At 37.3% G+C, this 25008-nt stretch overlaps 1 protein-coding gene across 1 annotated transcript in view; it reads right to left on the reverse strand.

Moving 5' to 3' along the window:
* Positions 1–398: 398 nt before the first annotated feature.
* The window catches only part of SLC5A12 (solute carrier family 5 member 12), a 63388-nt gene continuing 38778 nt past the window's right edge, over positions 399–25008 (reverse strand). The window contains exons 10-15 of the mRNA XM_063095682.1: positions 20256–20323; positions 15599–15685; positions 13106–13272; positions 11301–11404; positions 1955–2082; positions 399–551 (exon numbers count right to left, since the gene is read on the reverse strand). Coding sequence (XP_062951752.1) covers positions 399–551; positions 1955–2082; positions 11301–11404; positions 13106–13272; positions 15599–15685; positions 20256–20323 — 707 coding nt within the window. The remainder of the gene's footprint in view (positions 552–1954; positions 2083–11300; positions 11405–13105; positions 13273–15598; positions 15686–20255; positions 20324–25008) is intronic.

Below are 25008 nucleotides of genomic sequence, written 5' to 3' on the forward strand. Positions count from 1 at the left end.
GTGTGATTATCTGTTTGTTGTTTTGGGCTTTCATTGTGTCACAGACAAATGCTGCATGTCTTTAGTCAACCATCTTGTACTTGAACCCCCCAAATTCCAAGATATTTTGACAGTTAAAAAATTACAAAAACAAAATAATGAAGTTTAATAGGACATAAAGCAAAGAGATTTTTGATTCCTTGCACTATGATGAAATCTAGTCCTAATTTATTCAAGAAGAAAATCTCCAGGTCCCTCAGGGCCTGGCTGTTTTTTCTTCCTTGCAAGTTGGGTTCTTTGAAAGAATATGTGGGAAACAGTCACTTCATTTGTAGTTATAAATAAGTATAAATAGACATTGGACATTCCTGTGTTTTACCAATGGCAACTACACAAGTCTACTAATGAATAGTGTTGCCTCAGAAATGGGTAATATTCTCAAATGCCATATTGTTGTAACTTTGGTTCTTGGGATCATAGCCTGGAATGTGGATCGGGCTTTCTCCCCTGAGTCCGTTATGTAAGACAGATTCAGCCCCTTTTTTCCAGGTACTGTCAATCTCAAGATTTTCCTGAGAAAAATGGAAAGATACATATTAATGAGGTAGTTCTGATGCATTATAAATCAGCCTGAGGGAATATTGCTTAGGCCTCCCCTTCAAAAAATGATATATAAATACAAAAGCAGTACAAACAACTCTAACCCATGATACTTCCTAATTGATAACTTTGATCATTCATATAGGTGCCATTTTTAATGATAATGACAAAAAGAACAATTTATTGAATGTTTACAATATGTCTTGTGCTGCATGAAGAAATTTATATATCTTGCATTTAATATAGCAATCCTGTGAAGTAACATTATTATCTCATGCGGTGAGGCAAACCTGTGTCTTAGATGATGGGAGCCCTTTCTACCTTTGAACAGCAAGGCCTCTTGTGATAACAGGGGCAACTGTATGCAAAACCCCCTAGAGGTTTCTCAACATTATTTGGCAAAGGAGCTTAATAGTGACACACTGAGTGTCTCCTTCCACTCTCAACTCAACCTTGAAAACGAGAACGGCAGCTGCCTGCATCAACAGAAGTCATTATTTATTCCAGTAAATTCTCCCCCAGGAAGATAAGTCTGTAAACCAGTGTGTAACTTAATTAATTACTTCTAGAAATTTACAAAATTCATTTACATGAACAATAAATTGCTCAACCAGCTGCTTTCCCAGCAAAATAAATTGTTCATCTTGGTGAACAGCCAATTTTGTCTCACTACATGCTCTTCCTGGTGGTCTTTGGCTGATGAGACCTTCATAGTACTTGGCTAGTGTGTCTCTAGTCCCACCCGACCTAAACACATTTATTAGTGTGATAAAGAGAGCTGGGGAGTTAGATGCTTCTTGCTGCTTCTCAATTTATAAATTCCCTCAATAAATCTTACTTTATATTTATACCCTATGGAACTCAAGATGGTTTGTCCATATCACTCTGCCTGATCTCCCCCCAGTTCTCAGATAAGAAACACCGAAGTTCAGAGAAGTTGAATAACTTACCAAAGAAAAGTAAGACACGGAACTGGGATTAAACTCAGAGCTATCTGACTTGAAAATCAATGCTTATAACCTTTATGTGAGACTGTGCCCCCTATTTTGTTTCTTTTCTGGTTTTTTTTTTTTTTTCTTTTCTTTTTTGTATTTTTTTCCTAGAATTCACCCTCATGGGTGTTAAAAGGAAATTTGGAAATTGATCACTTGCAATATCAAAAATTCATCCCAAAGGCACATTTACATATTAACATAGTTATGTACTTAAAAGCTAATTAACTGAGGTTAAGTCTGAAGTTGAAGCCCAGATTCTTTCACGTTCTATCTTTCACTGCCTTACCTCCATATACTCAAATTTGCAGCTGGTTTAAATGGGCAAGAAAGGAATCCCTCTGAGCAAATACATATTTTTAGAAGCTCAAACATCAGCTCACCTGCTCTGTATCACTCTCATGCTGAACTCCACACCAGCACAGTGTTTTATATTTCTTAGACCAAAAGCAAAATAAATTGCAAACTGGTCTAATTAACAGTGGTTGAATATCCTTGCCTCTTTGGTAACCTATTAAGAAAAGAACCAATGGATTAGATGGTTGCAGGCTTCCAGGACTTCCTTTAAGGAGTTAAAGCATTGTCAGCTTGAGAAGTAGGTTACTTCTTACTACAAGGTTGAAACAGGCCCTACTGGTTAATAAATAGAAATTGGTTAACAGCTGAAAGTGATAGGAGTTAATTTTTAAATATTCACAAATTGTCAGGTCAGGCAAGCTCGTGGCTATAGAGTTAAACAGAGACAACATATTTATTTTTAAATATGTATTATTGAAAACGCTACTAGAACCTTTCACAGTCCAACAGAAGGGATAACCAATGTTATATTTTTTTTTTCTTTAAGAAAGTTTTTGTTTTTTAGCCAAATCAGATATATTTGAGATCATCTAAGTCAGTATTTGTGAAATTAAAAAGATTATTTTTACTGTTTCTTCTTCCTCCCACCCATCTTGGACAAACAATACCTTCACGTTCCCCCCCCCCCCCCGCCACCCAGGTACTCTAGACTTTTCTCACACCTCCTTTTCCTATCTTCAAAACATACCTGTTCAATGACCCATTTCTTCAAATCCTGTTGTGGAGCAAGAATCACACTGATATTCAAACCAAGATTTAAAAGCTGATGATGTTTCTCTTTCCAAAATCTTTGCAAATTTTTGTGTCATGATGACTGTTCACTAATAATCTTACTCAAAGACAGTCATTAGTGTGATTACCCAGTTTAGTCTAAAGGTTCCTAGAGGGCATAGTGTAGTAGTGGTTACATACTTTGATCAAATTCTACCTATGTGCCAGACACTGTGCCTGATCATAACATTGTCACAATACCCACGTGTTTGTGGTGATGCTGGTGTAGACAAACCCACTACAAAATATGTTGAGGAGGAGTACCTAGCTTACCTATGGGGTTACGCTCCCAAAGGCAGCATAGACCGTTGAGATAGAAAGGCAATCTTAAAGTTCTGAGCTACCTTTAAGTAGGGGTATTATTCTAATCCCCATTTAACAGATGAGGTAAGTGAAGCACAGAGAGATTTAGTAATATAATTATAGGGCCCTTGCTCATACAACTAGTGGCCAGTGTAGATGATAGGAAAATTCATCATTGCTTTCTTTCATAACACACTTTTGCAAAATGATGAAATCACCTAACAACACATTTGTCAAAATATATTGCTACTAAGTAACACATGACTATATTCAACTCTGCCTTTGTAGAGTGAAATCAGCCATGCACAATTGGTAAAGGGCCACAAAAAATGTTGACAAATAGTAAATGCGTGAGTATGCTATGTTTCTGTAAAACTTTATTTACAAAAACAGGTGGTGGGCCAGATTTAGCCATAGTTTATTGAACTCTGATGTAAGAGATAAAAACAATGGACTGATGACTAAAGGCTTTGTATCTAAGACCTGCAACCATATGGTAGATAAGAAAAAAATTTTGGTAAGATTTAGATGAGTACAAACTGCTGTACACTGAAAAAGAGAGTACCATATATCTATACATATTTTCCTGATAATGGGATATTCCAGCCACTTGATAAACCAACAATGGTATTTGTTCTTGATTTAGGAAATGATATTTTAATTTTACATGGCTAAAAAGGATAGAGGAAAAAAATTACTTTCAGCTGCCCAGTAGCAGTAATAATGAAGACTTTAAAGTGTATCTTGGGCCAAGATCTTTCAACAGCTGATGCAGAGAATATTAATGATATAAATTTCCTAGAGGTGCTAGTCAACATGGACACAATTCTATTTGTCAACATATATGAGTAACATGAATAGCATACCTTTGAGGTGCTAGGTTATCTAGAAGTAGAATTGAAATTATCTCCACTTAAGACCAAGAAAGAACAATAGTAAGACCAAGATAAAATACAACACAAAGAGAACAGGCTTCTGCCCTTCCCTACTAAGCCTCTCCTACAAATAGTGAAAAACTTTAAGACCTTTATTTTTAAAAGATTCAGTGTGTGTTATAGAAGATTTGTGAAAGTCCCTTATGAACCAGACCTGAAGGTATCAAGTTAGCCCTAAGTCCTCATTTGGATGATAGGCACCAGAAGGCAAGAGTATCTGGTGGCCGGATTCAATGGTTTTCCAAAGGTTTGGTGGCATAAGACTTTGAGAGAGGGCTCCCTTTTGATCTTAAGAATATTTTACTGAGACTTGGGACATTTAGAGAATAGGAAAACACTTACATTGATGCCAGGACAGTTTTTCGTGCTCAAGATGGCAAAGCATTTTCAATCCAAATGTGACATAAGCGTTGACACAAGAACATGCCAATTCTGATGCACATCTGGAAAATACATAGACTTTCTAGCCACAGGATTTAGTGTATACAAATCTGGCTGCCTTCTAAGTGGTGACTGACCACTTGACTGATATGCCTTGGGGTATCTCACTAGTATCGAGGATGTCTGCACAGTCTTCAGGTTACTGAGGCAAATCTAAACAAAATAAGCAACCTTTCATCTGAAACTATTTACATAAGGAAAGATATTTGGGGAATTGTTACTACATAAAAGGCTGAGATTACAAAACTTATGTTCTATTGCTTTTTTTTTCCCATTAATTACATAGATACTTTAATGGTACATTTAACTAATGTTGAATTATGACGGTTTTCTGTAGCAGTACCTATGTAGTTGATCAATAATTTGGGGGGGATTCAAAGTTTTAGCTTTTATTTATTTATTTTTGTAATTTTTACTTTTTATTCTTAGCATATTCATTATTATAAATTGTACTTTTTGTTTACGCCCTTTGCCCAGCCTATCAATCCCCAAACCTCCTTCCTTCCCCCTCCATCATCTCTAGTATCCTTAGGTTTGTTGTTTCCTTTTGAAAGTTCAACATATCATTGTGGTTCCTTCCTTCCTTCCATCCTTCCTCTCTTCCTCCCTTCCTCTTTACTTAGCACCCAGTTATGAATGAGAACATGCAGTATTTCTCTTTCCTTGTATGTTTTATTTCACTTAACATAATTTTCTCCAGACTCATCAATGTTGCTGCAAATGGCAGAATTTCACTCTTTTTATGGCTGAGTGGTATTCTATTGTGTATATATACCACATTTTCCTTATCCAGTCATTCGTTGATGGACTCTTAGGTTGTTTCCATATTTTGGCTATTTTAAATAGAGCTGCAGTGAACATGGGAGTGCAGGTACCCCTTAGACATGATGATTTCCATTTCTTTGGGTATATACCTAGTATTGGGATTGCTTTATCATATAGTAGTTCTATCTGTAGTTGTTTGAGGAATCTACATACTGTTTTCCATAATTGCTGCACCAATTTACAGTCCTATCCACAGTAGAGAAGAGTTCCCCTTTTCCTGCATCCATGCAAGCATTTGTTGTGCTTGGTCTTGTTAATAATGGCCAGACTAACTGGGGTGAGATGATATGTTAATATGGTTTTGATTTGCATTTCTCAGATAATTAGAGATGCTGAACATTTTTTCATGTACCTGTAGACCATTCGTATACCTTCCTTTGAAAAATGTCTATTCATCTCCTTTAGCCATTTGTTAATTGGATTATTTGGTTTTTTTACTGTATAGTTTGAGTTCTTTATATATTCTGGATATTAATCTCTTGTCAGATGTATAGTTTGCAAATATTTTCTTCCATTCCATAGGTTGCCTTTCCACTCTGTTGATTGTTTCTTTTGCCATGCAAAAGCTTTTTAGTTTGGATAATCCCCTATGTTTATTTATTTATTTTTTCTTTCGCTGCTTGTGCTTTTGGGGTCTTATTCATAAAGTCTTTGCCCAGTCCTACTTCCTGGAGTGTTCCTTCTGTATTTTCCGTTAGTAATTTTATGGTATTAGGTATTATACTTTAGTCTTTAATCCCATTTTGAGTTGATTTTGGTACATGGTGAGAGGTACAGTTCCAGTTTTATTCTTCTACATATGGATATTCAATTTTTCCAGCACCATTTATTGAAGAGGCAGTCTTTTCCCTAATGTATGTTCTTGTTGCCTTTGTCAAAGATCAGTTGGCTATAAATATATGGGTTGATTCCCAGGTTTTCCATTCTGTTCTGTTGATCCAAGTGTCTATTTTTATGCCAGTACCATGCTGTTTTTGTTATAATAGCTTTATAATAAAATTTGAAGATGGGTAGTGTTATGCCTCTGTCTTTATTTTTTTATTTTTTGCTCTGGATTACTTTGACTATTCATGGTCTTTTGTTGTTTCATATGAATGTTAGGAGTGTTTTCTCTATTTCTATGAAGAATGTCATTAGTATTTTGATGGGGATTGCATTGAATCTGTAGATTGCTTTGAGTAGAATGGACATTTTCACAATGTTAATTCTTCCCATCTAAGAGCATGGTATGTCTTTCCACCTTTTTGTGTCCTCTTTAATTTCTTCCAGTAGGGTTTTGTAGTTCTCATTGTAGAGATCTTTCATCTCCTTGTTTAAATTGATTCCTAGTTATTTCACTTTTTTGGTGACTATTATAAATGGGCTTACTTTCTTGATTTCTTTTTCTGCTAGTTACTGGAATATAAAATTGCTACTGATTTTCGGTGTTCATTTTGTATCCTGCAACACTACTGAAATTGCTATTCAGCTCTCAGAGGTTTTTGGTAGAGTCTTTAGGCTTTTCTACATATAAGTTTATGCTATCTTCAAACAGAGACAGTTTGATTTCTTCCTTTCCAGGAATGCCCTTTATTTCTTTATCTTGCCTGATTGCTCTGGATAGTACTTCCAATACTATTTTAAATAGGAGTGGTGAGAGTAGGCATCCTTGTCTTGTTCCTGTTCTTAAGGAAAAAACCTTCAGCTTTTCCCCATTAAGGATTATATTGGCAATGGTTTGTCATAAATGGCTTTTATTATGTTGAGCTAGTTCCCTTCTATACCTAATTTGCTGAGAGTCTTTATCATGAAGCGATGCTGAATTTTGTTAAATGTTTTTTCTGCATCTATTAAGATAATAATATGGATTTTGTTCTTTATTTTGTTGATGTGGTAGATCACATTTACTGACTTGTGTATGTTGAACCACCCTTGCCATCCCTGGGATGAATCCCACTATATCATTGTGTATAATTTTTTTGATGTGTTGCTGTATTCTGATTGCTAACATTTTGTTGATGATTTTTGCATCTATGTTCATCGAGGATATTGGCCTGTAATTTTCTTTTTTGTTGTACTTTTGTCTGCTTTTGGCATCAGTGTGATGCTGGCCTCATAGAATGAGTTTGGGAGAATAGCTTCTGTTTCAATTATTTGGAATAGTTTGAAGAGAAGTGGTATTAATTCTTCTTTCAAGGTTTGATAGAATTCAGCTTTAAAGCCATCTGGTCCAAAGCTTCTCTTTGTTGAAAGATTGCTGAATATTGCTTTAAACTCATTGCTTGTTATTGGTCTGTTCAGGTTTTCTATTTCTTCTTGGTTCAGTCTTGGTAGTTTGTATGTGTCCAGAAATTTATTCATTTCCTCCAAGTTTTCAAATTTGTTGGCATACAATTGTTTATAATAATCTCTAATGATTCTACGTATTTCTGTGGTATCGGCTATAATCTCCATTTTCATTTCTGATTTTTGTTATTTGGGTCTTCTCTTTCTTTCTTTCTTTTCTTTTTTCTTTTTTCTTTTTTCTTTTTTTTTTTTTTTTTTTTTGGTTTTTGTTAACCCAGCTATTTTATCTTCTCAAAAAACCAATTTTTTGTTTCATTGATCTTTTGTGTCTTTTTTTTTTAGGTGTCTATTTCATTTAGTTCTGCTGTTATCTTAATTATTTCTTTCCATCCACTACTTTTAGGATTGGATTGCTGTTGTTTTTCTAGTTCTTTGAAGCATAGTGTTTGGCCATTTATTTGAAGTCTTTCCATTCTTTTGATATGAGCATTTATTGCAATATACTTCCCTCTTAGTACTGCTTTTGCAGTATCCCACAGTTTTGGTATGATGTGTCTTTATTTTCCTTAGTTTCAAGAAACTTTTTGATTTCCTATTTAGTTTCTTCTTAGACCCATAGGTCATTTAGGAGTCTGTTGTTCAGTTTCCATCCACTTATATAATTTCTTGGGTTTCACTTGTTATTGACTTTCAGTTTTAATCCATTGTAGTCTGAAAAGATACTTGGAATGGTTTCAATGTTTTTAAATTTGCTGAGACTTGATTTGTGACCTAACATGTGGTCTATCCTGGAAAGTGTTCCATGTGCTGATGAGAAGAATGTGTATGCTGTAGCTGCTGGATGAAATGTTCTATAGATGCCTGCCATGTCCAATTCATCTAAGGCATAGTTTAAATCCTGTGTTTCTTTATTGATTTGTTGTCTGGAAGATCTGTCCAATGCTGAGAGGGGGTTGTTCAGGTCATTCACCATTATCATATTAGGGTCTTTTTCTTTCTTCAATTCTAAGAATGTTTGTGTTACATACCTGGGTGCTCCAGTATTGGGTGCATACATATTTATGATTGTTATGTCTTCCAACTAGATAGTTCCTTTTATGATTATATAATGGCCTTCTTTGTCTCTTTTTATGGTTTTTGGTTTAAAGTCTATTTTATCTCATATAAAAATAGCTATTCCTGCCCATTTTTAGTTTACTTTCACATGGTATATTTTTTCCATCCCTTCACTTTTAGTCTGTGTGTGTCTTTATAGGTGAGGTGGGACTGTTGAAGATAGCATATAGTTGGGTTTAGTTTTTTATTCCAATCAGTCAGTCTATGTCTTTTGAATGGGAAGTTTGATCCATTTACATTTAGGGTGGTTATTGACAAGTATTGCTTTATTCCTGTCATTATATTGCTTTTTGTTTAGATGTTTTAAATATCATTTGTTCCTTTCTTCCCCTTTCATTTTTCATCTTCAATGTTAGTTGGATATTTGAAGTGATGTGATTTAGCTTCTTTTTCTTTCTTGTTTGCATTTTGGTTTTAACAGCAGGTTTTGCTCTTATGAATCTGTGATAATGATTATCATTTTTTAGATTCTGGATGCAGGACTCCCTTGAGAATTTATTATAAGACTTGTTGTGTGGTAGTGAACTCCCATAATTTTTGGTTGTTTGGAAAATACACTATTTATCCTTCATTTCTGAAGGATGACCTTGCTGGATATAGTATTTTTGGCTGGCAAATTTTTTTTTCTTTTAGTCTTTTGAATATATCCTCCCATTTTCTTTTGGCCATAAGGTTTCAGTTGGTAAGTCTGCTGTTAGTCTGATGGCAGCGCCCTTATAGATGACTTTGTGCTTTTCTCTTACTGCTTATAGAATTCTCTCTGTCTTTGAGTTTTGCCAGTTTGACTATCACGTGTCTTGGAGAGGATCTTTTTTGGATTAAATCTGGTTGGGGATCTTTGGGCTCCCTGGATCTGAAGGTCTGCATGCCTCCCTATACCTGGGAAGTTTTCTGTTATTACTTCCTTGAATAAGTTTTCAATGCCTTTTCCTTTTTCCTCCCCCTCCAGAATAACCATGATTCAGATGTTTGTACACTTGAAGTTGTCTGCTAGCTCTCTTAAATTTTCTTCATATTTTAAAATTATTTTTCCTTTTTCTTGTCTACCGGGGTTATTTCAAAAAGACCATCTTTGAGGTCTGAGATTTCTTTCTTCTGCTTGCTCTAGCCTGCTGCTCCAGCTTTCTGTTCTGTTTTTTTTTGTTTGTTTGTTTTTTTTAATTTCATTGAGAGAATCCTTCATTTCCAGGAGTTCTGTTATATTCTTTTTTAAGTTATTAATCTCTTTGTAAATTTACTCCTTCATATCCTGGATATTTTTTCTTGTTTCATTATGTTCCCTAATTGATTTTTCTCTTATCTCTTTGAGTTTTCTTAAGATCAGTGCTCATAATTCCTTTTCAGACATTTCAAGAGTTTCCTGATCTATGGGGTCTGGTACTTATGAATTACCATAATCCTTCAGTGGTGTCATATCTTCTTGTTTATTTGTAGTTCTAGTATTTTTTCATTGATATTGGTCATCTGGTAGGGCACTTGTTTCTTCTATTACTCTGGAGCATACTAGGAGGGGAAGACTTCCTCCTCTATTTGTAGGCTCTGCTGGTGACTCTTGTATCAGTGTAGTTGAGTGTGTGATAGGCTGCCTTGGCTCCTGCTCAGGTGAAGGGTATGAGCCTACTCTGGGGCTCATGTATGGGCTCATGGTGGCAGCAGTGGCACTTGGGGCAGCACTCATCTGGGCTCCCACTTGGGTGGGTGGGCCTCTCCAGGGCTCAGGCATGGGTTGGTGGTGTTGGTGGCAACAGTGCTTGGGACTGGTGCTCACCAGGGCTCCTGCTTGGGTGGTGGGCAGGTCTTTCTGTAGCCTATGCTCTATTTCTTATCATACTTAAGATTTTCTTAAATTTAAGTGAATGGCTAGTGATATTATATCAAGAATAATAAGGCATAGGAGCTTGAACATAGCATTTCCAATACACTGTCATGAGAAATGTTGCTTTTCAGATGTACTGTTGAATAGGAATATTGACTTTCCATTTCTTATAGGCATATTATTTTACGGTAATAAAAAGTAGAATAACTTAATAATTTATTCCGCTAAAATACATGCTCTAAGGAGGAAGAAAAACACGAATACAGTGGGCCTATTCCAGCCCATTTCCTCCTCCAACCCTCACTACCATCACTACCAATTCTTCATGGACTTTGGTACAAAAAGGACTTTAAGTCATCAGAGGGACTGTAGTAAACACTGGTACCAAAAGTGGCTTACAGTGAAGCTGCTCACAGAAACGAGCTCCATGACCCTAGAGCAGTGGCCTCCAAAGGACAACAAAGGCAAAAACAACAGAAAGACTTTCCTCCACTTATCTAGTACCTTATTTGCAAAGGTTGATCTCATGAGATAGTAAGATGGTGATGGGAAAAACTCCAGTCTCTTCATGAGTGAAGGGGAAAGGAAACACTGATTGTTGTATTACAAAGGATTTCTTATACTCAGGCTTTTGGAGGCTGCCTGTCAAAACATCTTACTTTTTAAAGTAATATATAGGGAATATTTTAATATATATATATTATATATATTAACAACCACATATGTAATAATTACAGGGATGCTTTTATGTGTCAGCTTGGAGAGAGTAGACATCTCTCTGAGAATAAGGCTTTTTGTGGTAGACCCAAAATCAAACCACCTAAGACAGCCACCTAGTCCACCAGTGCATGAACTAGCCCATCTTCTTTGGTCCCAAAGAGAGAAATCCATTTAACCAACCTGTTATGAAGCTGATGATTATTCCAGCAATAATGCATCCTAGGCAGCCCACTGCACTGTAGTAGAGGTAGGAGAGTGAGTACCAGGTGTCAGCTATTGCAGGTCTGCAGAGGACAACAGCACAGTTTCATGCATTCTGAAGTTATGATCCACACTGACTTAGAGGACTACTCAGGGTTCATTTTAGAGTCTGGCATCTCTTGATATCTCAAAGTTTAACTTTTTGCTATCTAGCTCTTTTTTAAAAATAACTGATTGTAGACCTGTTGTGCTTTGTATTCCACTCAATTCATATCAACCCTGAATTACAAATATTGCAATGTATATACTGAATTATAAGTATTGCGATGAGGACAATGTTTGCAATTTTTTTTTTTTTTTTTTTTGCATTACATATGTTTCGGATGTTTATAAAGCCCGGGTTCAGTGCCAGATACTGGAGATATAAAGATAAGAAAGCCACAAAATCTATATACAGGAGCTAAAAGACAATCATAAATGGACTGGTAGTGCCTCGGTAGAAACAAAGCATTCGTGTAAAGTATTAAACCTAGGCTGATGTGTGAGATGGTAGTTTGTTTTTAAAGAATAGTTGTAGCTAATCAAGCAAAGAAGGCAGTCAGGGCCAGGATTTAGCATTCCAACAAAAGAGAGTAGAGTTAGCTTAGGCAGGAGGGAAGAAACAGCATGGTGGACTGGGAACTATACATAGGTTGATATTGATTGACCGTATGATTTATGAAAAGGAATGGCTGTAAACTAAATTAACCTCAGAGGCCAATTTCCACTCCAAGATAATGGAGTGCCCGTATACTGTATAGCAAGGACCATCTACTCAGCGCTCCGTGCTGTACTCCACAACTTCGTCCCTTGGCGCAGCCCAGAGTAGGTTCTCTACCTACTGTTTAGCATGAATAAGCTAACACACTGGAAAAAGAATTCCTTGGATGTCTCTTTCAGAAGAGGAGGCAGAAGTAACTCTTTAATTCCTGGGCAATTTCAAATTTGTTTGAATTGGGAGAGATATAAATGAATTCTAGATACAGATCTCATGTGAGAGCAATTAAAGCTTATCTCCCTTCTCGGTGGAGTGAGGCTTTTGTTGCAATGTCACCAATGTCCTGTGAAAACAAGACCCAAAGGCAGTTTGGTTAATTTTACATCTCAGGCAAAACTGCCCATTTACAACTGGCAGGTGATAGAAAATGTGACACATAGATGCTTACATTCTCTCAGAGCCAGCAACCTCATATTTATGTGAGTGCTTTGTTTGTACTTTTTAGACAGATATCCTGGGAAGAAGAGTCACCTGCCATTTCAAAACATCCCCTCTGGTTTATGATGGATGAATCATATTCCCATGTGGGAATATAAATGAAATTATGAATCCCGTGTTCATATAGTTTAATTTAAAAGCCACAGGTTCACAGCCATGGCCCTAACTCAATATGTCCAGAATTGTTCTCCTCATTGCTGACCACCCTCTTCTACTCAGATCCTTTATTCTTTTAAGTACTATTATCTTAATACCCTATTTTCTAAACCTCCACTTTTTTTTTCCTGTTTTGCACTCATACCTCCAATTAACTCTTGCCAACTTCAGTCTTGTACACCTGAGTACAGAGAAATGTATATATGAAAAAAGCAGGAGCCCTGCATGTCACTCTTCCATACCAGGTACTGCCCAGAGTGGTTCACACAGGAGAGCAAGATATATCTTGTCAGACTTATACCTGAAGAATACACCTTCCTCTAACCCGGTGACCCACTCATGGGGATTAGCAACATCTTTAAAGTCAGCATACCTCCTGGATAGTTCCAAAAGCACTGATGCCGTCATATTTGACTGGACACATTGGTCTGTTGATAAAGGCAAGGGCCATGTCTTAGAGTCTGGTGCAGGATAAATGAAGGCCCCAATGGCCACCCAAAATGACAAGGTGAGTCCAATAAGAAGGCCTCCTAGTGCACCCTTGATGAAGAAAAAAACAAATTAATGACAGATTTGACAAAGCTGTCTGCTGAAAGAATAATGAGATGAGGAAAGCTGCACCTCAGAGCTTCTGGCTGTCCATCCCAAATCCTGGCCACATGTGTTGGAAACATCCCACTCAAACTGCCTTCATTTCAACTCCCACAATGGAGTTTTATTTAGGAATAACTTATTCCTTAAATAAACACACTGAAGAATTTCATAGTGATCATTATATTTAGGTTTCTAGCAAGAAACTTTTTTTTCTCCCTTTGGTTTCTTTTATTATATATATATTTTTTAAAAAAGCTATTGACACCTTAATTCCAAGTAGATTTTCAGAAGTTAAGAAAAACTTCAGATAATAGAGACAATGCCATCATTTTCACTGACAGCTATTATTACAGAAATTCTTACTCCTATCTCTCTTCCCAGGTTATTTTGCCAGAGTCCCCTGACCCCCAAGTTCTGGAGTTTTTTGTTTGAGTCTAAACACTAGCAAGTATTTTACTAGTCTGTTATTTAAGGCTTATATTTTTTGATAAACAATTAGTGAAAAGTCAATGAGTCATCTTCTGCAAAGGAGACAGAACGGTATAGCAGAGACCAGTGGAAAATAAAATCTGATGCTTCTAATCTCTGCTAGATAACTGAGACTTCTCTGAGAGAGAAAGAAAACAAGTTGTTGGCTTCTCTATTCAGAAAAAAAAGGAGTCTTTAATCAGAGCATCAGAATGCTTTCTCTATTATTTTGGAGGGAAACTTGGCAATATGTTTATGATTTGAAGACTTTACCTCAGTCTAAACCAGAGGTCTTCAAATTTCTACTGTAAACAGCCAGGTAATAAATATTTTAGGCTTTGTGAGCTATACAGTGTCTGTCACAACTACTCAACTTTGCCATTGAAGCACAAGAGCAACCATAGATAATACCTGAACCAAAGAGGCTGGCCGTATTCCAGTAAAACTTTATGGCCACCGAAACTTGAATTTGTATATCTGTGTGTCATGAAATATTATTCTTCTTTTCATTTTTTCTAACCTTTTAAGAATGTCAAAAACCATTTTTAGCTTGCAGGCCATACCAAAAACAGGAGGCCAGCTAGATTGGGCTTGAGGGGTATAGTTTGCTGACTCCTATCCTACCACCCAGGTTGAATGAATTTCAACAGGAGGGTCAATCCTGGTTGATTTATCGTAGCTGCCTGGAGAGCCACATTGGGAACAATTATGAGGTTGCATCCACATTCCATGGGAAGGAGAGCCTGATTGATCAGCCATGGACAATGACAAAGGGAGAGGTGACACAAATTTATATTTACTATCCTCTATCTAAAACAAGATGGCTTTCCTGACTAAATAGAAGTAAAAGTACTGACATAGGTAGTAAAGTAATGTTGCAATGCACTAAGATCTTATGCAGCTAGGTCATAGCTCTCTGTGGCTAAGAAATTATCTTCATTCACATCATCTCCCCAAGGACATAAACACCCTTATCAACCCCAATATCAGAAAAGTGATTAAGACAAAGTTGTCACAAGATTACAAGGTATGTACTGCAGTTGCTCAGTGCTCACTACCTGTTGACTCCCTTTACCAAGCACCATGAGATTTATCTAGAAGAGAGGTCGATAAGGGACTGAATCAGGTATACCATCTTACTCAGGCTTCATGGACTACCCTATAGTATATACATAAATAAGCATACAGTCAGATTTTCTGGTGACTAAACACTCTAAAATAATGTATGTATGCAGGTATGTGGATGGCAATAAGTGAAAAATGTCAATTTTGATAGAGAAAATTATGACATACTACTGGCTTTCCAGCCCAGCAAAATGAAGACACAGTTGTCAGAAAATCCCAGGCTTGTCTGTACTCCTACATGAATTAATTAACTTAATAAAGTTAGTTATAATTTTAGGTAACTAAATGCATACATTTTTTTAATTTGAATTTTCAAAATTGTGTTTAAACTATTTCTGAATTTAGTATCTATGCTAAAGTTCATTTTGTGGGCCCTTAATTTAGAGAAGACTTCATTTAAACCTTAAAGAGTCAGCTTTGAGGCTATGATAGATGGTAGGTCATGACCACCTCTTCCCTTCTTTGTTTTGTTTTTAAAAAGCTTCACTGAAGTCAGAGATAGCAGGGCTTAGGTCTTCTTTGATTCTACTGTGAGTTCTTTTCCTGGCAAAAGAAACAGCCATTCTCTTTTTTTGGCAAAAGCAAATAGTTTTTCCAAGCAGGGGTGAGAGAAGAGAGAGGAGAGAGAAAATGGCTGGGATTTGGCTGGAGATTGAGAAGGGGGCTGTGGGATCCTTACCTTCCAATTCACAAAAGGGAATAGGATTCCTAGAAAGAATAGACCCAGCATTGGTCCCCCGCACATGCCGTGGATGCTGAGAGCAGCCTGTGGGACAAAGCAGACCAGATGAACCACCCAACTCCCTGCTTTGTGGCCTACTTGTCACCATCGCCTTCTTGAACCTAGGATGAAATTGGGTCCTAGTCCTCATTGTGCCATTCATTAATTATGTGCTTACACATACATGAGGCATCTTTAAAAAGTTCATGGAAAGATGCATATTACCTTTTAATTCTATTTTTCCACAAATTTTTTGAAGTACTGGTGTGTGTGTTTATACATATGCTTGAGTGTATATATACGTATAGTGGAACCACAGGTAATGTAAATTTGGTTGAAGTAGCTTTCCCTCAAGCTGGAACTCATTGATTTATTTATATTTTCTGCCTTATCAAAAACTTTTTAAAAAACTTGTACCAAATAATTCCATCTATAACATATGTTTCACATTTTACACAGCTGATCAGCTGTTCTACTTTAATCGATACTACCATTTTGATAATAATAATTGGCTATTACCCAAGCCCCACCATCCCACCCAGAACACGTCTAGGATATTGAAGCATTAAGTTTTCACATTGTGGAGAGACCATCAGACACTCCATATTTCACTTTTTTCTCTCCCATATTCGTGGCTCTACACTTTTGGAAATTCAGAGAGTTTGACAAATGCATTTTTATATCTCTTGGCCTCTAAGCTGAGTCCAGTGAATGGACAAGGGACTTTCATTAAACTAATTTTCTGTCAACATAAAGCCTGTGCCATGACCTTCCAAGAGTATTAAAAGTATGCTTACATTGAGATGCATGCAAGTAAGCATGTGTACACTCACACTCACACATACGTACACCCATCTGTGCACATGTGCACACATGCACACGCACACCCTTACTCTTGATGCAGTCCTATCATTAATATACCTGTAGGGCTTTTATATCAAGGGACTGAGATTAGGCTGCTCTGAAGATCTTATATGAATCTGATGTTCATCAGGTGTCACCTATGTGCCAGATAGTGAAGAAGTAACCAGTCACTCTAGGCAAATGATCTCATTTAGTTCTCACAATCGCCAGGTTTGGTAGGTAACACTAACTAGATTTTATAGACAAGACAATTTATAGACAGAAAGCATATTAAAGGTCTATTTCTATTCAGGAAGTGGCAGAGGTGAGATGTAAATCCAGGTTTTTCTGCCTCTAAAACCCACATTTTCTCTCCTAAAAGCAGTCTTTAAAAAGAAAAATCTCAAGAGCACAGATCACTATAATGTCCTCCTTCTTTTGTTTAATGGAGAAAAAGGTTTTGAAAGAGTCCATTACTAACAGTTGAAATGCTGGATTCAAATTTTGGCCCTGCCACACATAACTAGGATTTGGTGAACTTTTTGTTATTAACTCACATTCATTCATTTCAGAGAGTCTTATTCTTTCTCTATAAAAAATAAAAATATGGACCAAGGGGCCTTCAAATCTTCTCCAGTTTTAACATTAAGTTTTTGTCCAGAAAAATGAGCTGCAATGCATTGTTATAGTTGATTTTCCAGGTTAATTTTCAGAGAAGTCAATGCCTCAGCTATATCTTCGACATGATGGAGGCAGATAAAATTAAAGGCTTCCTTTTCCCCCAGTATCAATACTTAATTTAATATTCTTGGCCTTTCTTTTAATGATTGGTAGCATTAATTCACAGTTGCTATGGGTACTGAATTTGGAAGCTAACTTACGGGCTATTATGTAGGAAAGTCAATAAGTTAGTAAAGGTGTTTTTCTGAAAAAAAATGATGATTTCTTACAAAATCATTAGCTGATATGCCTCAGAAGAAAAGGTCTTCATGTGATAGATAGGAAAGAATAATCCAAGATTTTCTGGATTTAAACACATATATATTTTTGTAGTGTAAAAAGCTATACTAATTTTAATGTTTGTCTTTCTTTTTGTCATTAACCATGTGCAATTGGAGAAAAGTTTGAAGCTCCTTTAATTCAGTCTCTGCATCAAATCCCATCAAAGTCAATCCTGGAAGTAGAGGGGCTGCCTTAGCTTTCTCATACGCCAAGTGAAGATCATAATACCTGCTCCTTGGTGCATATGTGTGTGTGCGTGCATGTGAGAATTCACTGTGGAATCCAAGAAAAAGCTGAGAATGATGTCTGAGCACTATAAAGCACATGATAAGGGTCTCAAAATGTTGACAACTACTATTATTGTCTCATTACTATTGTCTATTTTTATTGTCTATTATTGTCTCATATTATTACCCACCCTGTTCATCAGTTTTGATTCCTGGGGCATGCCATTTGATGGCTGAACTGTTCTGAGATCTAGAATGCACTTTCTTAAGTTGAGACAAAAATGTGTCTACAAGCCTTTGGACAGGATGACCTTTCTCCAAGACATGGCTACAAATCACTAGTTAACAGGAACTCTTTGCTACTGTTATCTGACCCCTCCTTCTCACTATCCCCTACTCCCCACCCATCACCCCACTATGGTTCTGTGGTCAAATATTTCACGTGAAACTGATTTCTTTACTGCAGGATTTCCAGGACTTTCCATATGCTAATGTGTGCTGTGGATCTCTGGGAGTGGAATGCACTGTGCAGTACGTCTCGAACACTTTTGACTTTGGAAATTTTCTCTCTGGGAGCATTTCACAGGGTGAGGTTCTCCAGAACACACTTTGTAAAATCCTAAACTAAACATTGAAAGGGCCTTTCTTTAAGAAGCTTAAAGGTGCCTCCCCCTACCCCTAGCACCACCTATAAACACATACCATGAGTGTGGAGTGGGCTTGAGAACATAAAACTAAACTTGGCTCTATCCCTCACACCTATGGGACTTAAGTTTCTGTCTTATTCCCATGTGTAAAATCTGAATATAAACGTTGTTCCATTAAATTCAAAGCAGATTAGAAATTTAAATAGGAGAATAACAGTTGCCTTTCTGTAACTGTAAGTTAGATGTGTTCAGAGAAATGAGTGGGCCACCTTAAGGACAAATACCTCTCCTAGGAAACAAAAGATCAGGGTTTTCATGTTGCACTGTCCCATGCTGTCCCAGCATCTCCTAAACTGTGTGAACTGTGTGGCACACATTTTAAACAACCAAGAAAGTGGGCCCAGCACACCGATCTAAACTAAGACAAGTAGGTGAGCACATCACTGACAACTCCTTCCTCACTATAAGCATTGTTTTCCACCTGTCTTAGGAGAAGCCTTTCCCTATTCTGTAGCTCCTCATACTCAACTGCTAAGGAGTTTAAAATGCAAATATCTGTGGAAGAAAACAAGCTAATGATTCAAATTCTCACCAAATCAGACATGACGTAATGAAGGGGAGAACATAATGGGGCACAAGGTACCCGAGGCAACTTAGAAATATAGTCTCACGGATGGGGAAAACAGATTTTAAAAATGCACCTGAGGTCACTAAAGACCAGCCTCACTAACTTGTCAGTTCCTCTGTGTGGACGGGTAAATATCAGAGTGCTTCAAACATTGTAAAGAGATTATCAAGCATCTGCAATAAAACACTAAGTTCATAGCTTATTAGAGAAGTCCCACCATTTCTCTTATACAGACAACTGAATTACCATGTTGATTACCTCTGCCACACCTGTTCATTGAACCTTAGAATGGAAATAATGGAACCTGTGTGAGCAGGCATTGGAAGGATCCAGTAAGATACACTGCTTTGTGAACTAGAAGGCATTCTATAAACGTCAGTAGTTACTGTTCACTCACTCATTAATGTCCTCATTTAAGCAACATTTATTGAAAACCTATGCCACAGCAAGAAAATCTAAAGGATGTTTGGATTGCACAAAGACACAGAAAGGACTAAGAAGGTTGAAAGAAAATCTGAAGATCTGTTTATCTGATGCTGCTTTGTGAGTTGGGCAATTTGGGGAGTGGGGATGGGTGGCTCAGGAGACTTGGGTCATAAACCTGGCTCAGCCACTAAGTAGCTGTGAGAACTGGAGCAGGATATTTTTATTTTTTTCTGTAATTATCTACAAAATGAAGGTGTTGGAACAGATTGTCCTTAAGGCTTCTTTCAATGCTAATGCATTATGAAACTGGAAGTTGGACATTTAGGCAGAATTTCAGCTTGGATAACAGGTAGAGGTGGTGTGTATCCCATTTCCACCACTCTTAATTAAGAGCTTTGAGACAGTTACTTCTTAGTTTCTTCATCTGTAAAATTAGTACATTACCACCTCTTAGGGAAGTGATGAAGATGAATATGATAATACATTTAGGGCTGCACTGAGAACATAGTGTTATAGAAATGTTAATTGTTGTTATTTTTTTATCATTATGATTACTAATACTACCTCTATTTCTATTTCAGGATGATAAATTGTCAGATTTGGATTTTTAAAGAGTTTCTAATTTTATCAAAGTGTACCTTGTCACTGTCTCATTGCTAGTTTTAGTAGTTTCTCCTTCTGAAAATAATTTTGGTTGACATTTTACATGTGTTTTTCATTTGGAACTGGTATTGGTGCATGTCGGTATTTGGGAGGACAGATGGAGGAATAGATAAGACATTAGAAAAGAATGGGGAAGAACTTGCTATGGAATCAAATGTGACCTTTCCTTCTTTCATTACCTGTATGACGCCCCCCATGAGGGATGCAGCCACAGCCATAGAGGTACACATCACGCCAAACAAGATACCTGAAAGAAAGAAAATTCATGACCGTCATCCAGGCTGGCTTTGAGGGATTCCTTGATCCCCACCAGAGCTATCCCTGAAGCAAGCCCTATCTGGTCCTAGGTGAGGACCTCCACTCAGCCAGCACAGGCCCCAAGAGGGGCATTTAGGAGACCCTTCTTCCAAGGACATACTTTTTCAGGTCAGGTAGGATGAACTGGAATCAAGCCTTGAGGATTTTCTTTCTAGGATCCCATAAGAATTCTGCTATGTGGATGCAACATGAAAATGTGGAAATGGTTCCAGACTAATCCAGATTAAATTAGTGAGAACTAATTTCAGGTCGACCACTCACTAGCAATGAAATGAAAGAGAAGCTACTAATCTCTCTGGGATTCAGATAGTTTTCATTTTTAAAATGGCTAAATAACATCTATACATTCTATCTCATAGGTTTTGCAGATCCAAAAGGCTTTTCTGATCTTTCCCCTCATTGCTTAATTTATACTATCCTTATGGCACTGAGTTATATTACATAATGGCGTATTTGTTTACATATCTCCGTAAGGGCCTTCAGAGTACTGTGCTCCTCCAGTATCATGAGCTCTCTGGATGAATGAGCGTATACATTTTGGTAATCTTTTTTAAATGATGTCTACTTTTAAACCATCTTTTAAGAAAACATTTTTAAAATCTTTGTTTAAAATTCATCTTAAAAGTACACTGAATAATTCCCATAGTAATCCATGGCCTAAATAAGAGAAAGAAAGACAAAGAACTGCAGATGAACAGAGACACAATGACAGAAATGGTCATTCGGTTTGAACGCTGTCTGTAAGCTAAATATCCAGCCAAGTTCCCAATATGACCATTAACAGAGGTGCCCAGAGCACATTCCTCCCTCAGAAGAAGATAGAAATGGGACCACCGCTACCACCATCACAGTCGCCGGAGCCATTGTCCAGCCCCAGGACCATCACCCGTAGCAGAGCAGCTCCCCACAGAGCAGCAGTCTTGTGGGTTGCCCATCACTGCAGTTGTGGACTCCGCAGATGCAAGGGAGGCAGCGGCAACTACCGCTGCCATTGCCATCACAGTCAGTTAACCCCACTGCCACCAAGGACACCAGAGACATGAGGAAGGTTGCAGCTGTTGGCACTGCTGCTGCCCCCATGAGGTAACGCTACTGCTGCTGCAGACAGCAGATTCAAGGGAGGCAACTACAGCCACCAGCTCCCCTGCTGCCCCCATGAGATAACCCCACTGCCGCCAAGGACACCACAGATACAAGGGAGGCAGTTGCAGCCACCAGTGCTGCTGCCACCCTGCAAGGTAACCCCACTGCTGCTTAGGACACCACACACACCAGGGAGGCAGATGCAGGCACTACTGCTACTCCTTCCACCATGAGGTAACCCTGCTACTGCTGCAGACTCTGTAGCTGTATGAGCCACTGCTGTGGACACTAGAGCCAAGCAGGAAGCTGTTGCAACTGCCACTGCTGCAGTTGCTGCCAACACCAGTGCTGCCAGGCAGCCACCATCATCATATGAGCAGACTGCCACTCCTGGAGCCACCACTGCCATGTGGGCAGCCTGCCAAAGCCACCCCTACAACTACTGCCACTGCAAGGGTAGCCTGCTACTGTGTAGGCAGATTGCCAACAACTTGACTGCATTGACACCAGAGGGGCCCAGGGAAGGACAGTAATAGAAGAAGCAACTGCTCTACCAGATGACCAGACATCAATGTAGAGATACTAAAAATATGAAAAACCAAGAAAATATGAGTCCATCAAAGGAATACAATAACTTTCGGGTACCAGACTCCATAGATCAGGAAACCTTTGAAATGACTTAAGAGGAATTCTGAGTAAAAATCTTAAGGAAACTCAATGAGACACAAGAAGAGCAGTTAGATGACAATGAACTGAGCAAAACTATCTAGGATATGAAGGAGGAAATTTATAAAGAGATCAATTTTGTTGATAACTGACCAAAGTTTGAACATTTTATCAGATGACAGGGCTATAAAGCCTGAATTTGATCCCTGCCCCCAAAGAGCTCACATTCTAGGAAGGTACTACACATGAATAAATCTATCCAACAAATATATACATATATATGTATGTATGTCTGTGTATACATATAGACATAAATATAAATACATATAAGTGCATACATATATAGACATATATTCAGAGACAGTGACAGAGAGAGACCGAAAAAACAGTGCCTGGTATACAGCAAGTACTATGTGTTTGCCATTTCAGATTTAGTGCATGATATTTGTTATCAAAAAATCACATTTAAAATGAAATCAGGCTAGCAACTTCAAATGCTGTATTTTCCAGCTTCTGAATAAGACACAGAAAAATAACAAAACTCAAAACAACACTAAAAAATAAGTTTGATAAAGAAGCACTCGTCAAAATTCTACGATTGTTCCTAGTATCTTTAAACTTGACAGAATAGACTTCAGAAAACAATATTTGCCCTGACTCTGTATTGCTTCATGATAAACGAGAGCTACACCTGCCTGAAGAAAAGAACAAAAGACACGTTTTCTCTCTCCTGTTGACCTGTCCTCTTGCTGGGCCAACAGTTACCTGTTCAAATGAGATTCTAGGGAGCCGTCCCTCAGTTCAGAGGTTCTGCTTTTGGTGCTGACTAGAGAACTGATTCAGTCCTCCTCCCCACAACATCTTTATACTTCCACCAGATTGCAATCCACATCAATCTGCAAGGCAGAAATTTTACAGGAAATTGGTGGGGTTCCATAAAGAGCTGGACTGTATCACACCACGAAACAGTAAAGGTGGGAGGGAGAGAGCTCCACAGCTGCAGCAAATGCTATAGATTTACCAGTGCTACATCAGCTCTGAGGATCAGACAACAAAACACAGGCATAAAAGAAACTTCTACCTCAATCCAACATGTCCATGAATATCTGATAGAAATTGGGAATTGTGCTGGGAGCAATGCACATCCACCTGCTATTAGCTCTAGCTCAGATAGTGAGTAGAATCAAGGCAGTTTAACTACCCCGTTAGCAAACATGGTTGGCATTCATCTCTCCTTGTTCAAGCATAAGTAAACAGAAATGGAATTTATGATAAAATGTTGCCAAACAAGTGAATGAATATATTAACCTAAAAGACCAAATATAGTGTATGCTTTCTGAAAATAATTCACCTTAGAAACCAGAAAAATAAAGTACTTAAAAACTGTTTGGCTATCTCTTTATGATGCAAACATACATAGACTCAATGAAGCAAAGAGGTACAGAGTCAAGAGAAAACAAATGAGATGAAAAAAATGGCGAGAAGATGCCATGCTGGTAAGTTTAGATGAAGATAGGCCCAGGTGTGATAAGAAAGGAAATTAAAAACATGATAGTTGACCAAACAATTCCACTCCTAGTTATTTATCAAAGATAAATGAAAACATGCTCACAAAAAACTTGTACAAGAGTTTTCATAGCAGTTTTATTTATAATAACCTCAAACTGAAACAGCCTATGTCCATCAATAGACACAAATGTTAAGGCAAAAAACTTGTGGTATATTCATATACGGCATAGTACTCAGCAATAAGAACAAATGAACTACTAATACACAAAACAAAATGTACAAATCTCAAAAACATTATGCTATAAAAGGAGTCTTATAAAAAAAAGTGTGTACTGTACCATGTGATTCCATTTATATACAATTCTAGAAGAGATAAAAGTATCTATGGTGAAAAAAATCAGAACAGTGGTTTTCTCTAAAGGGGAATGGGAGCAGGGAATGACTAGAAAAGGCATGGGAGAACTTTCCAGAGTGATGGTTATTATTTATATCTCTATAAGTTGCTGGGTTACACAGGTGTATGCATTTGTCAAAACTCAGCAAACTTGTACTCAATATTTCTCAATTTCATTGTAAGTGGTTTTTTTTTTTACATTAAAAAAAAAACTTAAAATGGGCCAGCACGTAGCTCACTTGGGAGAGTATGGTGCTGATAACACCAAGGCCATGGGTTCAGATCCTTATATAGGGATGGCCAGTTGGCTGACTTGGGAGACTGTGATGCTGACAACACCAAGTCAAGGGTCGAGATCCCCTTACCAGGCATCTTTAAAAAAAAAAAAACCTTAATACAGATACTGAATTAACTATATGCATGCTAAAACAACTAGGAAGAAGTGTGCTGATGTCTGCAATTTACTTTTAAATATATCAAAAATATGAAGGATTAATAGATGGATAGAAAACTGGATGGAAATGTAAAAGAGCAAACAGAAAAATACTAAAAAAGAATCTACTTAGTACATATATGGTGGTTCACAGTAAAGTCTTTAAACTTGGATATTTAATTTTTATGATAAAATATGAACAAAACACAATAGCAGAATTAAAATCATTATTGTTAATAGATTTGTTGTGTGGAGAATTCAAAGTAACATTGAGAAAAACTTGAGTTCTTCAACTATGCAAAGGAAAAGGAAAAAGTTATAAAAATAAAATGTGAAGGGTATTAAAAACAAACAACCTAAATTAGAAGAACATTAAGAATAAAGGGATGATAAAACCATTAATATTTTCAGGCAATAACCACACTTTCTGTAAAACCAATTTAAATTTTCAGAATCAACAAGAGTTGGATAAATGGCAAGATATATGCTTTTCGAAATAAAAACAAGCAAAAACTACAGCTTTTTCACA

Source organism: Cynocephalus volans, chromosome 4, assembly GCF_027409185.1.
Source record: "Cynocephalus volans isolate mCynVol1 chromosome 4, mCynVol1.pri, whole genome shotgun sequence".
NCBI lineage: Eukaryota > Metazoa > Chordata > Mammalia > Dermoptera > Cynocephalidae > Cynocephalus > Cynocephalus volans.